Consider the following 23,313-nt stretch of genomic DNA (forward strand, 5'->3'; position numbering starts at 1 on the left):
GTTTCTATATTAGATGATCTCTTTCTTCTACTACAAATAACAATCTCTTTCCTTTCATAAAATATAAAAAATGACAATTTCTTTCCCATGTTTTGTTTGTAAAAACAATAATTTCTTTCCTTTTATAAAAATAGGGTCATTTTTATAAAAAATAATGATCTCGTTCCATATAAATGCTGCAACATAATCATGCCCATATCAATTTAGATAAATTTCCATAAGTTACATGGATTTCAACAATTAAATCTAAAAATGTTATATAATGACATCGCTCGGATCACTCACTAGACAATAAGGATAAAATGCGAAGTTGTACCCCTTTGCATGATCCATCTCGTTTAAGGACAATGACAAATGTAAGAGCTATTTCAACAAAGGACTTCGCGCTCTTCTTCAGATCTTCTTACACATAAAAACGTCTCATTACTTTTTTCCTCACTCCCCCAAAATTCTGCGTACCAAATTACTCTATTTTTTTTGTTGTCCCAAATTCCGAAGCACCCTTCACTAACTTGTCTCTTTCAGTTGTGTCTCTTCTACTACTACCCCACTTCACTCAACCACCCTTCTTCATTAATCAAATTTCTTTTTTGCTGTTACAATATTACTCAGAAGAGTGATTTTATGGCCTAATTCAAGCAATTTTGCTTCTGTGAAACGGTCAAGAATCATTCCTTTTCTTCATTTTGCTGAAACTTTGAAGATTTCAGCACCCAATTATCCATTTTTTAACAAAGTTCTTCGATTTGGCCATTTGGGGTGTTTTGTTCTGGTATAACATGTTAGACCCAGATTTTGTTTTGCTTATTTTGATGTGTTCTTTCAGAATTCTGTGTAAACTGTTTTTTATCTTTCTTTTTTAATTTATTTATAATTTTTTAAGTTTTTATAATTTTTTTTGGAATATTTTGCTGAAAGCTAGGAAATTTCATTGCCCAATTAACTTTTTTTTTATAAAGTTCTTTGATTTGGGCATTTGGGTTGTTTTGTTTGGCACCCAGAATAAATTTTGCCTAATTCTGTTGATTTTGATGTGCTCCCATTTTGCTGATATAATGGTAGAACCCTAGTTTTATGTGTTGTTTTGGATCAATTTTGATGTTTTTGGGTGAATTTTGATGTTAATTGTGTCTGCATTTTAGTGTGTTGGTGTGATGCTTGGGATGGATGCATCAGTGGAAATGGGTCCTACTGAGGGTGCTGTTCTGGCTTTACTGGACTTTCTGGTTGATCCTTTGCTGCCCGCCAGATCATCTTCAAGGGAGGCTATCACTCCTGCTCAAGAAGAATTGGTTGCTAAACAGGTTGATCATCCTGATGTTTATTTTATTTTATTTGCAGTTCTGGGTGTGATTGCTGCTAATGCATGGTAATTTTGCTTTGTTCATCCTTAGAATTAGCATTAGAGAAACAATTTAGTCAATTTTTTTGAGGGGTTGGATTATCTTAGTTGTAAAGGGTCTGTTGATGAATGGAAATTTTGCAATTCTTTTCTATACTCTTAAAAAGGTGTATTAGGTAGGCAATCGCCTTCGGATGGAGGGTTTATAGGAACGTTCCTCTTTGTAGTTGGAGTAAATTGCCTTCTAAGGAAGGGTCTAGGCACATGACTACTAGTATTATGTCCCTCGTTGGAAGGATTTACCCCATTTGGGTAATGGCATATGCTGGTCTTGTTGTGGTTCTACCTGGAGTAAATTCAAGGTTGAATTGTCTGAAGGGGAAGAAGGAACTCTTGAGAAAAATGTGGATAAAGTAAGAGACAGTAAGTGGAAAGGTGTAAATGTTGGGGTATGAGGATAAGGTATTAAAGGTATTTGCCAAATAAAGAACAAAGTTGAAGTGGTAGAAACAAAAAACTCAAAATGGAAAGTGAGTGGAACCAGAAAAAGGAGGGAGTACAATTAACATTATTCATTGAAAGTGATGTATGTGTATGTCTATCCTACACAATATAGCTATTTCAAGTACATATACAGACGACTACAGCATCAAGGCATTACCTTAATTTATTGAAAATCTGAATAGAATTATGGCCCTAATTTTAAGACCTAAGCATTCAGTTCATAGAAGAGGTAAATTGGACATAACATTTTTCTTCGCTTATGCAAAGAAATTATAAGCTTATGTCGTCATTTTCATTTAGTAAATAACTCATGGATTAACCATAGCAATTTCTCTGTCCCCAGGGAATTGACATTGGATATAGGAGTCTTAGCATTAAGATTCCTACTATATTTTGATCTATTCATGGATCGTCGGTTGCTTAAATGATCAATTTATTCCCTTTTCTAGTGGCAGAGACCGTAGGGTTATGAACGCAGTCATTAGTTTGCAGCTTAAAACATACATTTTAGTTATATATGGGTAGTCTAATATAGACATGCATATGACTTTCAGTACTAAATTCTTATATGGTATCTGTTTCTGTCAATTGACATCTTCAATACTGACATAGGTGCATGCAGTAGTGTTGCTGTACAATTATTACCACAGGAAACAACATCTAGATCTGGATTTTTTGGATTTTCAGTCTTTCTGCAAGCTGGCTGTGGTTCTGAAACCAAGTCTGCAATCATACTGTACGCTCATGGAAAGGACAGACTATGCTGAGCTGGATGACCTAGACAAACATCTGTCATTGACTGAGAAAGCGATCATGAATGCTTGTGATACTGCCAGAAGTTTAGATGCATCAAACAACAAACCGGACATTGAAGGTTGGCCTGTTACTAAAGTTGCTGTTTTCTTATTTGATCCCAGAAGAGAAAACTGCTATTTGTTCCATGGTTCCATCACTAAGGGGGTATGGTCGGCAATTGAAAAAGAGGTTAATGCTCCTAGTCAAGGGTCAGAAGCTGTAAATAAAAAGACTCGAGTCATTAAGAAGGCATCAAAAGAGAATCAAACTGCAGATGAAACTGTTCTTCGACAGCTTGCCTACATAGCTGTCAAGGAAACATGCGGTACGCTTATATGCTCACTTGGTAAAGCAATTCATTCCTTATATGATTGAATATTCTTGGTGTTGGACTGTTTTGTTTGGTGTTTCTTTGACTGATATTTGCATTAGGTACTACTTTCTATCTTGCTTTGATGTATATTCGCAATTGGCCCACCATCTACACTTCCTTTCCAAAGTTTTGGAATCTTTTGAAGGATGTATGCTAATTTGGTCAAGTGTACAAATCAGGGGTTAGGTTCTTCCTTTACATATTGCAGTTTACAAAATACACCATACTGGTTTTACTGTGCATTTTTTCTTCTTCTTACTATATGGGTCACCTACTCAACTAAAAGTGCATAATTTTTTCTCTTGACCTGGTTTTATACATGGGTTCCAGTTTTTCTGAGTCAAAATTGTTCTCCTTAATGTGTGTGAGATGTGATTTACAAAGTAGAACACTTCAACCTTACTTGCTATCAATACCGTTTATGGAATTTATAATGAGTCATTCACAACACCTATCATTTACCGTTCTTTATCCTCGCTCACGTGCACCTTTGATTTTTGGTAAGTCACGAAGGAATGTAAAACCTAGGTCTTGATTAGGAAACTTTATTGCTTTGAGTGGGGTGCTATTCTCACTGACATTTAGGTTTACAAAGTAAAGTTAAACATAATCTTCTCTCACGTCTTCTCACTTACTTTCTTTATCCCACTCAAGTGCACCTTTGATAGTTTTTGGCAAGTCACGACGGAAAGTGCAACCTTCGTCTTCATTAGGAAACTTTATTGCCCTGAGTGGGGTGCTATTCTCACTGACATTTTACAAAGTAAAGTTAAACATAACAAATTATTTTTCCATCTTCTCTCACATCTTGTCAATTAAGAGTTGTTAATGTTAATTTGTTAAGGGTAAACTAGAATTAGAAAGTCAAGTTTTATATTTTTGTTGACTTTTGTTGACTTTCGTATTTTTGACTTTTAAAAACAGATTGTTGAATCTGTTATAACCAACTTGCCACCTCAGCATTGTTAGTTGAGTTTGTTGAGCAAAGCTGGTATTAATACTTAGATTGATTGTATTTTGGAAATCATCATAATAATCAATCTTAATCTTCTCTCTAAATTATCTCTAATTCTCTTCTCTAATCTCTCTATTCTTCTCTATCTTCTTCTATTCTGTTTCTTTCTCTCGATTTTGTTCATATTATCTTGCAACCACCATTGTTAAGGTGAAGCAACAGCAGTGAGGTACACTCCTGCATCATAATTTAATATTAATATCCTATCAATTAACTTTAGTCAAATGCATTAATCATCACAGGGTAAACGTACTAGTCCCCAGGGATGTCTTGAGATGGATGTGTTAAGGGAGAACTTAGTTGATTAGCTGAATAATGTCAAAGTTGGTTTATTGTTGACTTTATTCCACTTGGCGCCAAATAACTGAATTTGAATTTTGTTGTAACAACTTTTGCTTAGTCAGCAATGTGTAAACTGATGTATTGAGCTTCAATATTGTATAAATATAGATAAACAAACGTGTATTAATACAAATTTCTTACGATTCTCTCAATTCTCTCCCAAAGCAGTCGAGGGTACTACCTGAGGATGAAAATAACAAGTCAACAATCATCACCGAACAACATGGTAATCGAGTCTAGGTATAGGTTAGTTTTTTTTTGTAAGGTATTGTTAATCGAATAATAGATAAAGGATAGTTTTCGAAACTTGTGCACCCATGAAGTTGGGCAGATTACGGAAAATAATGTGAGTAACATTTGTGTGTGTGGGGTAAAAGAGTTTTTTTAATACCGAAAAGGTAGATTCAGTACAAGATTACAAACTTAAGTTGTTGAATATAAACCTATTCTGTTTTCTTTTAATCGGTTGATAAAGGGGAATGTGAGTGTGGTGCAGCATGCCGTAGGGGCACGTCTTCAACCAACTTTGATGGCTCCATTTTGATTCCTTTTGTAAAAGCTCCGATAACTGGTTAATAGTCTACATCATAGTAGATCTGTTGCTAAGGGAAGGTAGATTGAGTTGGAAGAAAACACAAATGCTTTTGAGAATGCTTTCTTGTATTAAACTCTAACTTGAATGTACATATGAGCCTTTGTGCCTTTTTATAAGCAAACATCACCTATCTCTAGAATGTTCACACCCTGTAATATTCTAAACACTTCCTTACCAAGAAATGCCTACACAATTCTAGAATGTTCCCACCTCCAAGGGAACTTCTACATAGGAGGTACCTAGAACTTTTTAGATACTTAAACAATGTACAAGAGTGTTCTAGACTTACCCTATCTATCCTGTCAAAAAAAAAAAACTTACCCTATCTAGAACCTTCAAGCTCCATCCATGGTAGAATCCCCATGAACATCGTAGAGCATTCTAGAAGCTTCCGGGCCCACCTGCTACTGCCTGCTGCATATCACGCCTTTGTGGGCCTGATCTCAGAAATCCGGCCATACCATCATCTTCAGTGGGTCAAAACCGGTGGGACTCCCAAGTTACAGCCCAAACGGATGCTGTTTGGCCCACCGAATGGGCCATTATGAAAAGGGGTGTTCATCGGTCCAAACCCGGACCGGACCGGACCGACCCGGACCGGACCGAAGACCGAAATTATGATAATTCAAGACCCGAAGACTGGACCGATTATGCTTTGACCGAACCCGGACCGGACCAAAAAAACCGGTCCAAAACCCGGACCGGACCGATTTGGACCGGTTGTAGACCTATTTCTATATATTATTTATTTATTATAAAAATTATGATAAAAAAGAAAAAAATATATATAAAAAACTATTTGTTTGAGGTCTTTCTTGGAAGCTAAAATAAAATATATCACAATATAATAATATTTACAACATATTAAAGGAGAGAATTAAATTTTTAAATAGGTTATATTATATTTTATTAAGGAAAAATCGGTCCGGTCCAAAATCGGGTTTTGGACCGGACTGGATCGGACCGAAGACCGGAAATTGATATTTCTTGACCCGAAGACCGGACCGATTTCCTTCGGTCCGGTCCGGTCCGGTCTGGGTCGGTCCGGTCCGGTCCATTTTTTCGATGCGGACCAATTTTTGCACACCCCTAATTATGATGTTATTGCAATGTTGGTGTTCACTTATGCCTTGTTCAAAATAAAGCTCTATATGGGGAGTGCTGCTCCTGATAACCCTAGGCCACCTTGCTGCCTCATTGCCCAGTGATGCCAATCCACCCACACGGCCACACGCCCATGCAACGGTGAGAGAGACGACCCATGACATGAGGCTATCATTGTTTGTATATGGGCCATATGGCATGTGGGCCTGGATGCTGTTATGTTAGAGATATGATATGTTATGAGTTCTATCGAGATTAGGAAACTTCTGTTTGTCTTGTTTTATGGAACTAAATTTCTTGTTCGTTTTCCTATTCTACAGAGGTTAACTAACAAGTAACAAGGTAGTTGAAACTGATAAGCTACTGAAACTGATAAGGTAGCTAATTGCATGAAGTGTTTGGTAAAACGGATCTTTTAAGCAATTTTTTTTATAATATATTTCCATTTTAAATTTTATTTGAATATCAAATAAAAATAGCAATATAAAGTTGATAATGTGTGATAAAAAGGGTAACTAATACAAAGTACTTTCTATTCCTAAACTGTCCACTAGATTAATTCTCTTTAAGTCTTTATCAACTTTTTATTTCTTGTTCATGAAAGTTCTTTACACTCATTATTTGTATCTTCGTTCATGAAGTTCTTTACACTCACTGTTTGCACGAACTCAAATGCAATATTCAAACATTAATATATTCAATTTTGTATGTTAAAAGTTGATTTGAAAGTATATATCGAGAAGAATCTAACAAGATCTCACACGTACTCCTTATATATTAGTGAGAATTTACATTCGTAATTTTCATACTTTGGACACATATTCCAAAGTACAAAGAACTTTAAAAAATGGTGGTAGTATATAAGTTTACTTTTTGTGAATTCTTTTCATTTGAGTAAACATGTGTCACCCATTAAACCACATTTATAAAAACTTCATAATTCAAATACCCATGTGACAAAAACATTAACGGAGCAACACTCCTCATATAGAGCTCAATTTTATTGAAAAGTAAATGTGATAGAAGATAATGGAGTATGTAAAAAATAATGTTTGACATATGAGTATATAAAACATATGGAGTACAAGTATTAACTAAAAATCAATAACTTAAACAATAAGTTTTACGAACAATTCATCTAATCAGTTAACTTATCAGTTTCAGCACCTTATCAGTTTCAGTTACTACCTTATCAGTTTGAGCTTCGTTTCAGTTAGTTTTGCCAACAAAGTCTTAACGTCTAAATTTCAGTCAATTTAAGCATCTTAAATCTTATTTCATCTATTTGCCAAATACTCCTATTCTTTTAAGGAGACTTAAGTTTAGAGCACCTAATCATTTAAGGTGACTGAAACGTGTTGTCAAACAGAGCCTCAAGATGCACTGTGATTTTGAGCTGTAGGAAAAACATGACTATTAGCGTGTATAAGATCATATGAAAACAAGAAAAAACAACAAGCAGCCATCACTCTGTCCAATTATAAAGGAAAGAAGCCTCCACCTAAGTGTGGTAGTCCCTTTTTGAGGAAAGAAGATAATGGCGCAGCTCTAGGCTTCTATACTGAGATTTTGCATTTAGTTCAAGCACCTGCTTTGGACTTTCAATTCCCAGACTTGGGTAAAGCATGCAGTATTTACATAAAATTGTCTGACTCTAAAAACTGAAAGTGTAGTGAGTAACATAGCTACATCTAGGTGCTTGTTTTAGGATCTTGCATCACAAGGTTAGCCATACTCTCAAGTAAAATCTACTTCTGTCTCTTTTAGTTGCAACATGTACGGAGATTAAGAAAAGGGAAAATAGTGGGTTTTTGACCCTTTTAGTCCCCACTTGGGTAGTAGATTAAGCAAAAAGTAAAGTGGGAAAATAAGGGCAAAGTTAATTATAGTAGTGAAAAGTTACCAAAAATAGTAACGTTGCAAAGAAATTGCCGTTTTAGGGAAGTGTTTCAACTAAATGTGAACGGAGGAAGTACCTTTTGTGATATGAAGAACTAGATGTGTCATCTGTTACTATCAAGAGATGACACATTTATCCAAAAAAATTGCATCTGGAAAGAGTATGAACTATGAAAAGCTTCACTGAGGCATCTTGCATGTTCATCATTGTGCTTGGTGATAAATATTAACTTCAAAGCGCTTGGGTGCTGTCCCATGAATGGGAAGTCTAGATTATTGCATGTGAGAAAAAATAACCAGCTAAACATTGTTATTGGGTCGGGTTTTAGATGTTAAAAAGTTGGAAAAGCTATTTTGTATGAGAATGAGCTTATCAGTGTAGTGCTGTTTGCTTAGAGTATATATCTTGATTTCGTATCCAATACTTTCTACTTATCTCTCACCTTAGTTATTCTAGTGCCCAATTTTCTGTTGTAGATCATTGTATACTCTCTTGCATTCTTATGTAGTCATGTTTTCATTCTTTTGCACGAGGAACAGGTATTAATTATTGTGATCTTAAAATTTTGGAGAACCACTTGGTGTATTCCACAAGCAAAGAAAAGACAGCTGTTCGCTTATATATAATGCAATGCAGGCAAACAAATCTGAACGTGGACCTGGTTCCAATAAATGATGTCATGGACAGGTATTGGCCCTAGTTCTTAATATGTTGCTTTCTAGCTTTCTGCTTGCTGTTTCTTTGGGTAGTGCGATATTGGATATCTATTAATAATTCTTTTTTTATGAAGTTGTGTGCTCATAATTCTTATTTCAGCGGGAAATCTATATTGATTGCATGACTTTTGGACTTTTGGTAGATGGTTAGCTAGGTTGTAGGAATATAGGTATATAATGAAATTGAAATTGCAGGGAATTTTGAATCTTTTGACTTTTGAGGGAAATTATTAAGGTCATGAATAACCAGGTCTTCAGAGTCCGTATATCTTCAAAAAGAGAGACTACAACACAACAACAACGAAGCCTTAGTCCCAAATGATTTTTTCCGGCTAACATGAACTGCCATAAGGATCCGAGACTTGTGCTTTGGAAGGGGAGCTCACCTTAATGATAGAGTTAGATGGGAATCTCGGGACTATTCCTTGAAGGAGAGGTGTACAAGGAAGATAAAATTGAATTTGGCTAAGAAGGGTATTTTACTGCTAGAAATTTTGTTACAGGTAATGGCCATAAAGCATTCCAGGTTGGCCTGGAGACTATAGATATGACATGACTCTGCTTTATACCTTAGACTGCAAGTCTGAGTTAAGTCAAGTGCTTTATTCTTTTTGTTTTTTTGCTTTTAGTGCCATAGGAAAATAATCGCGTTCACATAATTCCTTATGTAGTTTTGGCAAACGAGAGAAGATCTGAACAATGCTCATGGCCGTCATGGGACAAGATTAAGCTGCTAAATGACTTACTAACATGTCAGCCTGGCTTGGCTTTCCCTTTTGCGGGGGTTGAGCACTTGAGCCCGCAGATACCAAGGTTGGTGTATAGCTGGCTCAAACAGGTTTAACCAGTCTATTGGCCCTTGCCAACCCACTCATTTGGCATCGCAATGTTAGCGAATGGTCAGCCAATGGGGTAGTTTGAAGCTATGAGGACTTCGAGGTAAGGTGATCACCTGCCACCTTCTTAGTTGTTGATCCTTTGGGTCATATTTTTTTTCTGAAGGGGAGTTGGTGAGACATGACTAGGTGAGTTGAGTTTAGAAGTATGAGGCTTGTGTGTGTTTGAGGGGGGGAGAGGGGGGGGGGGGGGGGGGGGTTCAGATGGAGGGAAGATATGCAAGCTCAACTTGGAAAGTCCGCTGCTTTACTTCACTTACACAAGGTCGACTTAATCTCTAGGAGGTTAATGAGACATTTTAAGAGGCCTGCTGCTGCTTTATTTGGGAAGGCTCATACACTAATTAGTTTTACTATATTTTCTATTTTTGTTTCCTGGCTCAAGCGCATTACTCTTGTTAGCTATCCCTCTTTGGGATTTAGGCTTGAAGCAATCATCAGTCATTAGCGTAGAAACGTATATTCTGAAAGAACCTCATTTTCTATAAGATGAAGTTCTATTGCCTGTTACTTTCATTGGGGCACTGCTATTCTAGTTTAAATATTGGGGTCCCCATTTTTTTCTCTCCAGAAAATTGCTAGTTATTTATCAACCTATTGCTGCAATTTGGAATATATGGCCTGATCTGGATAATTTCTTCAAGATGGTATAACTTGCAGTAAGGGTATCAAGTTATCTTAATGTATTACTTCCACTTTTGAGCAGTGATTTTGTTGTTGACGCAGCTTGCATGGACCATTGGTTAGAAAGGGTTCCTCCAGCTGGATCTTTACATCTGTTGTTGAATATTTTCACTTGCTTCCATTTTCCGATAAACTTTCAGATTGCCTGGCAAGGTATACTTCTTAATTTATTAGGAATTACAGTATAAAGATAGTTTTGGTGTTTGTGTTATGTTAAGTTTCCTATTGTTAATAGGTTTAGGAGCTTATGTGGGGTTAGTATTGTGTGCACTGTATATAAATATGTTATGTCAATATACGAAAGGCTAAGCCGTTTACTCCCAATTTCATGTCACTCTAACATGGTGTCACTTTAAGCTAGCAATTGAGATGACATTATCAAATGAATTATCCAAAAATATTTTCTTTACGGTTTTAAGCAGTATATGTCTGATAAACTTTGGCGAAAACTTGTTAATTGACTTGATTAAACTGATGGAAACATGTTACAATACATACATGCTCATAAACTTGGAGCATAAATAAACCACTAGAATCCAAATAACACAAGACTAGGTAGTAAGATATTCTGCACAAAAAAATATTGTATTCTGCACACAAAAATAAACTACTAGAATCCAAATAACACAAGACTAATAAAATTTTAATTAATTTATTTGTCATGCTCGTTTGTTAACAGACTGATTATTGGTGTGCCCGTGGAAATTTTTTATATGGGCTAAGAGTCTAGGAGTACTCAGTACATCAGTCTCCTTCCAAACATCATATTAGTACTTAAATTATGGTTATACAATTAGTTCTTTCTATGGTGACAGGGAAATCCCCCTAGGTTCTCCACAACATTTCGAAGAGACAAAGGAGGATGGAAAACAACAATCAGATGCAGGAGCGGAATACGAATACTTCTCTGGCTTTCCTTCTTTGGAAGACCCGCTCCTGAACATTTCTGAATCTATGGAAGCAACAAAGGAGGTTCGAAATGGCAGAAGACATCACTTGAAAGAGGACGGTATTCAATATGTCTCACAAGGTTCTGAAGCACTGGATGTGTTTCCAAATGTCAGTAGCTTTAATATAAACAAGGAGCCCCCTCCATCCAATTCACAACACCCGGAAGCGGGACAGGTAGTGAAAAACGATAGTGGTTATCGACGAAGAGGGGATCATGTTGAGCCTGTAGTGTACAAGAAAAGAAATAAATCGATAAAGAACAACTCCAGTAAAAATCCAGGTGGCAAGACGACCAATGCTCCTACAGATTTTCCAAGGCAGTCAAATTATCAGTCAATTGTTGTGGTAATGTCTACAATGGATGCTGCCATATCTATTTTTAGGTTTGAGGATGTATTTGAATGTGTTTTGCAGGGCATAAGTATAGGCAAATACATGTTTTGATTTTAATAATTTTATACCTTGAGTTTCATTTGATAGTCTGGGGTGAGCTTTCTTTTGAGTAATGCCTCTGTCTTGGGTCTGAGAAAAAGGAAGGTGCATTTTTTTTCTTCTCCTTGGTACAGTAGTTGACACATACCAATATCGGCCTGCTTTACTCACCTACTTTGTTATTTTGTGAAGACACTTATTTAGGTTCTTAAAATAAATTTCATGTAGAAGTAAAGATGGGTCTGTTAACAGAAAAGGAGTTGTCTTAGCAAATGAAAAATCATTTAATAGATAAAGAGCGGTATGTATGATGTGATATTGGTAGCTGCTAATGCACATGGTCATGGTATTTACATGACTGGGAAAGGAATTGCACGGATTAAGTGATCTATCTTACTCGTGAGGGTGATGACTATGATAAATTGTTGACGGAAGCCAATTTTTTACTTATTTTTTTTCTTACACATAAAAGGGAGTTGCTTGCAACCTGAGCTCTGAGAAAAAAAAAAACTTTTATTTTTTCTAATCTTATCTTTCTATTTGTCTGTAATTCCTTGTAAAACTTTTTGTTTTATCTATCATCTAAAAACGTTTATATGGATTTTGCAGGCAGACTTTCCTATTACAAGTTCCAGGGAACATGATGTTGCAGGGACTTCATCTGGTAATGGGTTCGCTGATATTGTGATGCCACATCAAGATGGAAAACAAAACTGTGTTTCTTCTGAAGCCGACTTCAAGCATTTCCGCAAATTTCAGCTTGCTATTGCTTCAAAGGACAAATTGATATCGAATACTGCACTAAGTGTTCTGCTTAGGAAGAGAGAGCAACTGGTATGCCTTCATTTTTGTATAACTGTATTCTCTGGGATTTATAACAGTGATGAATAATAGGCCTGACCTAACTTTCTTCACAAGAAGGGGGGAAATTGGGAAAACCAAACTTGGTTGACTTCCTTCTGGGTCTACCAAGTTATTCATTGGACTTAAATGTTGATTTGTTTACTGTGGCTATGAAGCTTCTTATTTGGTCAGATTTAATGTTCCAAACTTGGTTGACTTCCTTTTGGGTTCACCAAGTTAATCATTGGACTTAAATGTTGATTTGTTTACTGTGGCTACGAAGCTTCTTATTTGGTCAGATTTAATGTTCCAAACTTGCGTAATCTTAATTGTGCTGAGAACTTGGTGAATAGTGGATCCATCATGCATTTGTGCTTCCTGTCTTTGAATTTTGTTTCTCAAGCTATGTTTTGTAATGTTTATATTTCAGGTGCATGAATAAATATGTTTTACGTTAGTGAAGAGAGAAAATAAGTTGCTCACAAATGAATAGAGGCCGCATACTGAAAATCCAAGTCCTATGTGAGAGACATGCTGGCTCATGATCCTAGTTTCTTGATGAGCTCAATCTTCAGAGATTTATCTTAATAATTACCTTTGTGGAAGCCTCTTGGTCAAGAGTATACCTCATAAAATGGTAGCTTCGGAAATGATTTATAAATATAAAGAAGAACCTCTTTGATGTAAAAAATGTTGATCAGCTTTAGCGTTTTCTATAAAGTAATACTTCATAAAAATTGGTAAACAGTTAGGATAAGAGATTGGTATAGAGTTACCTTTTGTGATACTATTCTTAAACTATATGTTGAACTCTGACTGAAAAATAAGAGTCCTCTGACTTACATAAGATAAAAGAATGTTTTGTCATAGTCACTTATACAGCCACTCATATCCCGCCTGTTGATTCTCTCATGTTCTCTTTTTTGTTCTACGAAAATTTGATGTTTAGCCTTTACAAAGAGTTTATAATTATGTTATCATAAGAAGCTATCCTGTTGAATTACTGATTTATCTTGATATCTGTCTATATTATTGCAGTCCCTGCAGGTTCGCAGTTTTGAAGATGAAATTGCCGTGTGTGATAGAAGCATCCAAACTATTTTAAGTGGTGCGTTTCTATCATTTTTGTTGACATATGGATTTAGTTTTTATTTGTGTACCCAATGTTACAATTTTGGTAGACTTGTTAAATATGCATTCCGTCAGCCAATTAGTGTTTCTCGTTCATCCGATGTCCGTATGCCTATTACATTTTATTGAACCCATGTATTTGTAGATATCATTAGTGGTTAAGTACTTGTTACCATTCAACTTTCTCAAAAGAAAAAAACAGGTAAGTTCATGGGACTGTTTTGAACAGTTTATTTAACTGTTACTATTCCTGTAACCAACAAGATTTTATACAATCTGCAGTTGTATGATTCAACGAAACAACACATTATTTGTTGGATTCAATACACAATGATTAAATCTATATAAGAAAAAACTTTACAACTTTTTACTACGTGCTACCAGTTAGAACGGTACAAGGACTAGTTCCCTTATTGATTTCTTTTGTCTATTAACAAGGAAATAAGCCAATCTTGAAACAGGGAGACAAACATTTAAAACTTGTGTAGTCTTCGTAGTATAAAAAAAAGTTGAGTGCTGAAGCATATTCATTGTTTACTTATTTTGAATCGAAGCATATTAATTTGTAAGAAGCAGGTTATGGACTAGGACTTCTCTTCATAGTTCTTGCTATCTTTTGTTTACCATTTTTTTTACCTTGTGAACTTTTTCTTTGATTTTACAACCATTTGTTTACAACTCTTTTGATGGATTTATCCATGAATCCGGCTACTGGCCCGAGAAATTAAACTTTTTTCGTCCCTCCTCTTTCTTTATCCTCTCTCTCCACAATTTCTCAACATAAATTGTGTAAAAGACATTAAGTTGGGTACCCTTCGATTTTTGTTTAATTCATTTCTTTTTGATGCTGCAACAGGTGGTGAAGATGATTTAGCTGTTAAAATAGACTCCATTTTGGACGGTTGTAACGAGAATTGTCTGAGAACTGTTGGTGCAGCTGGAGACAAAGCATCGCTGCATCTTGAAGATCAAGGCTTGGCTTCAATAGGGAAGAGGAGAAGACTTTCTGAGGCCAACATGTGTACACAGAGTCCTTGTCAGGTAAGTGGTTTTATAATTTCTCACTTCTCATGTTTCCTGCACTTTTCCTCAGATGTTTTACTAGTTTATTTAGATAAGAAGGTTTCTTTTTACAGAAAGTAAGAGAAAGGAGACAAGCAGCGGTCCTCGGAAATATAACCGAACACAAAAAATGAAGTCCTGTTAAATAAACATTTCTTAAGACCACGACCATTATAGTTAGTGTCATAGTTTAATTTCTCGCACTAATCAATTGGTTTCCATACCATAAACTTGGGACAGTGGTCTTGAAACTTTTGTCAATGTATTCATCAAAGTCTAATTGACTTTCACAAATATATCATATAGATGTTCATTGGCGTCGTAATTCAATTAGCCATAGAACCAAACTACTGAGAAAAATTTAGAATTTTAATGAGCCTCAAGCCATATCCCATAGGTGCATTGAAATTAAATCTCCTTCACAATATTTGCTACGTACTTTGTGAGTGATTTTCTTCTAGAAACTATTGAGGCTTAATGGTTTTTTAATCGTTTTGTCTTTTCTCAAAGCAGGAGTTGGATGGTTTATGCAATGCAAACTTTTGGTTTTTACCAACTTACTGTTTATCAACATCAGAAGGTATGTTCTTTGTATATACATCAAACTAAATGCTTCTCAAGTTCCATCTCATATTGAACTTTACGTTGTACCTCTGGTTGGTGTTGTTGCGGTACTATTGAAACTTTGTATTGTTTAATATATGAATTATCTCAACTTAAGTTTTTTCAGTTGTAACTTGTAAGTTGTAGTAACTCTTAGATCAGTTAATTGAATTTGTGACAATGAACACGAACATCAATCATATTCTAAAAAACTAGGAAAGGCGTTTTTTTCTTGAGGAGAAATGTTTCGGGGCTTCAAACAAAACACAAATTTGTGTAATGATGAACATAAATGTTGAAGCATTTGTTGTGTGTTTGCATTGCCATGTCTATTGAAATTTGGCATGTAATGTAGTTAGCTTTCACGGTTTCCACGAGGAATGGAATTATTGGTACTGTTTTCTGTTGACTGTTGATAAGCTGTTACTAGGAAAATACAGTCAAGACCTTAGCGGTATGGTAGGTAAGCATGATGAAAAAAGAATTAAGAAATTGTTTTACGAATAAACATCGAATGTAAAGAAATTGAAGGAAGAACAGTAAAGATTCTTGGGGATTGGATTTATGTTTCTATTTATGTATAATGTATGTGTTTTTCTCGCCTGCTGAAAGTTTGCGTTGTGTTGTTTAGGTGGCTTCCAGGCTACTGTTACTCTGAAGGGAATCGATTTTGAGTGTTCAAGTGAAGGAACCATACAAACAAACCCTTGTGAAGCGAGGAATTCAGCTGCATCAAACATTTTGGTTAAACTGCGGAGTATGCAAGCTGAATCATAATAGTTCATCAAAGCCAAATTTCACCTGTAAGTAAGCATGCATGCATCTTGGTGTAAATGTGCTGCTTAATTAGGGCTTCTCTCTCTTGTTTTTTTTTTTAGATTTAAGTAGCGCGAAAAGGACCACATTGTAAAGTTTATGTATATCTCTAGACATGTAAACCCTTAGATTATTAGTGTTAATTTAGTTAGGCGTTAGAGCTCCATATGTTGAAGCTTAGATCCTAGCAGAGAAGTTCTGGTAAACTGATCCGGAAACGGCAGTATGACCTCTTGTAGCGCGGTCATGAGTTTAGGCTCAATAATAGTGCATGACATTGACGAGTGACCGTACTTCTATTGCACTTGTACCATAAGATAATTGTTCGAAAACTTTGATCCCATATTTCTTCCGGTCAAGGCGCGTATTTGGAAGATTCGATAATCATCTTTTTCAAGCACAGGGAATGATGGGTCCTCGAGACCCAATGGCGAATTCAGAAATTGTATTAAGTGGGGTCATTATTAAAAAAATAGTGAAAATTAGTTATTAAGTAAAGTACTTTTTAATACGAGGGTGATGATAAAGGTCACAAGTTGCGACAACTTTTAGTTGTCGCAATCTTACGTGTCGCAGTTTAATTGACACATTTAGGCGCCACGTAGGCTATTCGTCATCAGAATATTTTTACTACCAATTCAATATTTTTACTATGAAAATATGTAAATAAGATTATCGGTATAAAGAAGGAAACAAATTAGAATATTAAGATTTTCATACCTTTTTTTGTAACATGTATAATAGATTATATAAGTTAAATATTTTAGTTTTCAATTTAAATCATGACACATAAACATGACATGTCATCATTGTGACACGGTTTAAAGGTTGCATGTTGCGACCTTTATCATTTTCGTTAATACGAATTGACGACAACTTAACTAAAAATTTGTTTCCCTCAAAAAAAAAAAAAAAAAAAAAAAAAAAAAAGCCTATAAATATGCAATGCAATTTTTTTTTGGCAAAGTCACTTCACCCCACTCGGTATTTGTTGGTATGCATTGCCTCCGCCAATGTCCAGACTTGTTGGCCTTGTAATATGGTATAACATTTTTTAGGTAAGGAGAAGCGCCCTATCAGGTTTGAATCCTACAGGGTCAATCTAACCGATGTTAGCGGGCTAGATCCTTTTGGAGTTGAAGGTGGTGGGGTGGGGGGAACGGTAAGAGATTCTCACCCCCAAAGGCAAAGGACCGATTCTCACCCCCAAAGGCAAAGGACCCCTGGTGGGATTGAACCTACAACCTCAAGGTTGGAACTTGAAAGGTGGTCTTTAGTTATTTACCACTAGAACAACTTAACTGCAGTTATTTCATATACACAACAAGTTGAGAACTAATCAAAAAAATTACGATGCGGAGTTGTAATATTTTATTAAAAGATTAAATTTACTTTTCTATTATAAGAGATGATCTTTATTACAGTGTAACTTTCTTCCTAAAAGCATATCGTAAGAAATTCAATTCAATTGTGTTGTGACTCTTGACCTTCAACCAAATCTATACTATTATTAAAATTTCAAGGGACATGTTATAATAGCCCAAAATTTTAAGCAGCTTATAAATAATTGTTAAGTTTATTTTATTAGCTAAATTACATATTAATATTTCCCATTAAATGTGTTTAAGGAAAATAAAATAAATAAATAAATAAACTATTTTCCTATATAATTGATAATGTACTTTACTCTTTTAATTTAATCAAAATAATGAGCCAAGTCAAAACTTAATTTTTCTTTTCTCATTTTCTCTCTCTATGCTTGTCATTTGGGAGGAATGCCAACACACTACCATATCCTTGTTGTCAAGTTTGTATTGTGCCAAGCTAACCCCCATTTCAATTAGTTTCCTTCTATTTTCTGTAAGTTGGAGCCACCACCACCTTGAAGGAAGAGGAACCCATGTCCTATTCTAGTCCCTTTAGCTTGGTTTTTTTTTCCAGTCACAATATTTGTTTCCTCCAATTACACCATCTTCCATTTTATATTTTCTCATGCTTTCTTCATTAAAGTTGAAGATATCTTCGAGATACTCGGTTTAGGATCAAAAATCACTCAATTCGGAATTGTATCCTAAGAGCTATGCTCTCTACTAACTCACTGTTGATGCAACCTGTTTATGTTGCTGCTGCTTCTGTTTCGTGAAATTACTACAACATGCGTTCAGAATTTACCAATAGTTTCTTCACGAAAGTTGTAGCCTTTGAAAAATTAACCAATTTAGGCTCAAGAATTACTCAATTCGGAATCCTGAGCTAGGAGATACGGTCTTCCGAAACTCACAGATGTTGCTGCCAACGTGTTATTGCTATTGCTCTTAATTTCGTCCTTGTTAGTTCTCACTTCCACCGCTCCTTAATTGCGTTGTTAGCTTCTCAATGAAAAGGATGGTGATGGAGTAAAGTTAAGGAATTCAAATGGAGTTGATAATCGGGGAAGCTAGATGGCATGTACTCTTGAAAATTATTTGCGGAAGTGATGTTGATTAAGGTACACATTGTCCATCCATTTTTCTAAAAGTTGGCTTTTATTTCCTGGATTTTAAGAATTATATGATTCACATTTAAGAATAAAATTTTGATTTATGTTCAAGTACTATGTTGTTGTGATTTGGAATTTGAGATTTTGGAAAGAAAGTATGAAATGTACATTTATTTTAACATTTCAAAGAACTTCCTATTTTGATTTCAAATGTGAAATATATGATTGATATGAATGTGCGAATTGTGAAAGCTTGAGTGTGAGATTTGTGAAAAGTAACGTGTGTCTTGGTATATGATCGGTGTCAGATTTTGTTGAAAATAGTTATGCCTATATAAGAATGATATGGGTTGTGAAGTTATTAGTCATTTGCATTGCGGAAAGCTATGGGCAAGCCTATGCCAGTGTAATTATGTTGGTATGTTTGATAAATAGTGTTTGAGCCTCTTTCTAAGTATTCGAGCTATGGCGTGACAAATTTTGAAATAACCTACGGAGTACATGATTAGAAAATTATAAGTATGTGACTAATATATATTGACCTATTTTTGGGATTAATAAGGTTTATCAATAATTACCAGTTGACCCATACGTGAGAGATAGATTTCTTTTGTACTCTTTGTTTTCTTGAACCATTATTTGAGCCATAAAATTTTATAACAAGATCTACAAATTATTTTTATGAGACTATTATTTTCTTTATTTATGTTATGATTAAAGTTATCGCTAAACGATGGTTTCACCAATATACCAGTTATTGTATGATTTTAGTTCGAATATGACGAAAATGATTGGTTACAACGAAAAACACTTTTGAAATAAGTTTTATGATTTGAGTAATCATAGGAAGTAAACTAATTGATCTTCTAGAATCTAGTTTTTGAACTACTCAACATATTATGTATTTTAATTAATTACTTGATTTTCCAAATTATGAAGTATGACCTATATTTAGCAAGTTATCCTTTATCGAGTTGGGAAGCTCAACATTTTATTAAATTATTTCGTTTGAGATCTTTATATGGTTTTCTATAAAGAGTATATTTGAAATTGAAAGACCAAGATTATTCTTGAAAAAGATAAAATAATATAAATAATTTATATTTCAATACGATTAAATTGTGGATTTATATATCGTTTTATACTTTAACCCTAATGAGAATTACTTATAAGATCTATGTTACAATGTTGAGAACGTAACCATGTGCGATTGAGCATGAAGTCAAGTTTGACTAGAACGGATTGAGCTTTGGGGTATAGTATTTTATTGAGAAGCCAGATTCATTTAGGACTACTTACAAGTGATCAGACTTTATGAAGATTATGCAATTAAAGGACATGAGCTTATTATGCTATTGCGATTATAAGCTAATGGTTTAGAGGTGTGATCTTTGTGTTATAAACCAAATTGATTGAGCAATTGTGTACTTCAAATTAAGGGTTTCTATGGATTAACAGTGAGTTTGGAAATTTGAGCTGAAGAGTATGATTTGTGATAAGCTTAAGGAATTTGAATTTTCCCTAAAGTTTAATTTGTACTCGGGTGCGGTTAAGAGTGTAGAAACTTATATAATACTATGTTTAAAATTGTTTTTCAAAGCATCACGTATACGGAATTTGTGAAAAGTTATGAGTAATTCAATTTGATCTTTAAGAGAATATATTGAATTTTGTATAAGTATGGTTTGTGCCAAGATTTTTAATTGTGGTTACTTCAGATGTAATTTGGTTTTTGATACAAGCCTTTGAAGAATTATATTATTATATTGCTTAAATTTGTTAAATTAGCTTTCAAATTGTTTTAGTGGGGAAGAAGCCGTTAACAACGGCCATGAACAACACTTGTGTATTTGTGTGTGATCTGTGTAAATGCACATCTGTGCATCTGTGTAAATGTACATATGTACATCTGTGTGGGGACATGTCCTAAAAGTCTTGCAAGCATGTGTATGTGTATGTGTGTGGGGTGACGACCCCTAAAAGTATAGAGGTTGTGGTTGAACAACCCCTCTCTATTCGTGTTCTCTTCCCCCATTTAGTATATGAGTATTAAAGACAAAATATGTTCGATTTTGCTAGAATAAGCAAATATTGTGGAAGAATTGAAATGTGTGTGTGTTTTGAAATATCAAACTTATATTGTATGCAGAATTCTAAGTATGCTTTTGATATGTTATCTATTTTTCATAAAAACCGTTTATGGAAGTAGTATAATTATAGCGATTGAATTTTGGAAATTTGTCGTGATGAATCAAAGATGGAGTCCTAGTACTTTTTTTTTAAAAGAAATATATTCAAGAGAATCACATCTTGGTGTGAGAAGTAAGACATAGAGAATGTGTTAATATACATTATGATGAATATTACTCTTGAAGCAATACTAGAATTTATGTTAGATCATATGAGAATCATGAGAATTGGGTTAAGAAACTAAGTTGGATATTCTGTAAGGTGTATAATAGGTACCAATCTTCGTAAGTGTTATATGAATTGGTGGATGTTATGAGTAATACAATCTTCAAAATATGTGAGCATAAGTCAATAGTCTTGCCTTGTTTATTGATCAAATTTGTAAGTTTTTATTCAAAGTTTTCATGTGAAATTCTTAAAGTTATTGCACTTTGGTTACCGAGCTTAACTTAAAGTACAATTTTATTCGTATCGAACTAATTTTAAGTTTGAAATAAGTAAATCATGATATTATGTTTTTAGCTGCTAAATTGAGTTTCAAATTGAGTTTCAGGTTGGACAATATGTACTCAGTTTTCCTGACTTTGTTCTTTGAACCTGTCCTGGTGGGGCAGAGTCCTATTTAGTGATTTTGCAGGTTTAGTAAACATAAAGTTGAATCAAGGATCGTGAATGGAAAAGAGAAGTGCTAGCGGGGTTGTATGAATAAGGTTGTGATAGTTTTATTTCGAGTATTTTGTAGTTAATTATGAGAGTTGATGACGAGACTATTTTAATTCCTTGTGGATTAAGATTTAAGTTTTATTAATGTCTAATAAGTCATTCTAAATAGCAGCTCCTTAAGTGTGGGCTGTTACACATGTTGGTTGTGCTTTAGAAAATTCGTACTCAATTAAGTCATAATAAAAATGATGGCATAGTACATGAGCGATTGAGCGCTCGAAAACCCACGTGTTATTCTTATAAATTCCGTACCTTTTCTTTTAAAACTAGTTTTTGGGCCCGTTCGACGAACGGGCTGGTTATATGTTGGTCGGGTAATGGAATTTAGAAGTTATATTGTTGTTAAGTAGGTGTTAGAAGGTGTTTAAACCAAATGACAATAATTAAAACTTTAACATATGAAGTCTTGTCTTTTTATTCATTACTTTTTTCTGCTTATGTTCATCTTCTCTGAAAAAATAGATCCACTTTAAATCACTTATTACCACCAATAACATATCAGTTGTACAAAGACCAAATTTTTTTGCAACTATTACAGTTTACGACTATACTCATGTTATCAAATTAAGGGAAAGACTTAACAAAGTCTAATTATTAAACTATACTGACAAAACTTTTCTTATAGGAAAACTAAAACTAATTGTAAGTTCCTCTAACAACAAAAATATACAAATAAAATCCACCTAAAAGTCTCAAAATGTCCATGACGATTTACCCACCTTTAATCATTTGCATGGAAACCATACATTATAAGATTATCCTTCTCTGCAAAATGAATTGCAACTAATTAAGCAAGAAAAATAAACAACATACTTCCAATGTGCTTAAGAAAAATCAAGAACAACGTGCTTAGAGAGAGATAGAGGGGGGAGGTGGTATTACAGCTTGAATTGCATGCATGAAAATAAACAATAGAAATGTTGAATTAAAACACCTATAATCTCCTACTGTTTCAAAACGGATCAGTAAAAAAGTCTATTAGTGAGGTTAAATTTTGAATTAATGATACAGGAGAAAGGGAGAAGATTTGGGGATTGAATCAAATTGACATTGAAAATAATTAAGTTTGGAGAGTTAATAGGAAGGTGAAGAATGGGGAAGATAAAGTAAGGGACGGTAGTTTAGGCATAATCAAGTTGAGTATCGATCCTAATTTTTGGTAATCCCTCCGTCCCGTTTTTGTAGTCCTGATTCTATTTTAAGTGTCCCAAAATTATAATCATGTTTCTATTTCTAGCTATTAAGTTTTTCACTTTCCCATGTACTATATTAATTAAAAATACACTGAATATCCAACACAACTTCTCCATGTACTATATTCCTTTATCCATATATTATATTTCACTTTCTCATACAAATCAATTATCAATGTACTATTTTTTAAATTTCCGTGTACTATATTACACTTTTCTTAAAACCCGTGTTTTTAGTCAAATAATAATATAAATATTGGATGGATGCAGTACAATTCTAGTAAATTAAAGAGACGGAGATTAGTAATATACTACGTAATAACTAATGACAATAAAGTAGAATAATGAATGACCATTATTTTTTTTATAACAAAAAGTAAATAGAAAGATTAATAAGATTGAGACACGTGTCATCAAAATAGTATTGCTTATGTGTCATTGAAATGGTGATGGTTATGCTTTTTAAATACTACTAGGTAGACTAGGTATTGATTTACCCAAATGGCAGATACCCACATCATATAAATGAACGGCCTAGGTAGATGGAGAAGCATAAAAAACCAACGGTGAAGATGAAAAGACAAAAACCCCAAACTACTTCGTAGAACTCGTCAGACACAACTA

The 23,313-nt window shown here is 34.4% G+C and overlaps 1 protein-coding gene across 4 annotated transcripts; it reads left to right on the forward strand.

Annotated features, from left to right (window-relative positions):
- The first annotated feature begins 401 nt into the window (after positions 1 to 401).
- On the forward strand, positions 402 to 16,488 carry LOC110789104 (uncharacterized). Of its 4 annotated transcripts, none has more exons than XM_021993758.2 (11): positions 402 to 772; positions 1,143 to 1,304; positions 2,459 to 2,966; positions 8,510 to 8,657; positions 10,309 to 10,419; positions 11,082 to 11,562; positions 12,259 to 12,483; positions 13,531 to 13,600; positions 14,480 to 14,664; positions 15,199 to 15,265; positions 15,920 to 16,488. In XM_021993758.2, exons 2-11 carry the CDS (start codon positions 1,155 to 1,157, stop codon positions 16,063 to 16,065), a joined length of 2,091 nt encoding a protein of 696 aa, XP_021849450.1. In that variant the 5' UTR covers positions 402 to 772; positions 1,143 to 1,154; the 3' UTR covers positions 16,066 to 16,488. The 4 variants fall into 4 exon arrangements, with proteins under 4 accessions (XP_021849450.1, XP_056694925.1, XP_056694926.1 ...); XM_056838947.1 differs by having other exon boundaries at positions 414 to 781; positions 2,459 to 2,987; XM_056838948.1 differs by having other exon boundaries at positions 414 to 772; positions 2,459 to 2,987.
- The last annotated feature ends 6,825 nt before the right edge of the window (positions 16,489 to 23,313 follow it).

Source organism: Spinacia oleracea, chromosome 3 (genome assembly GCF_020520425.1).
Source record: "Spinacia oleracea cultivar Varoflay chromosome 3, BTI_SOV_V1, whole genome shotgun sequence".
NCBI classification, from domain to species: Eukaryota; Viridiplantae; Streptophyta; class Magnoliopsida; order Caryophyllales; family Amaranthaceae; genus Spinacia; species Spinacia oleracea.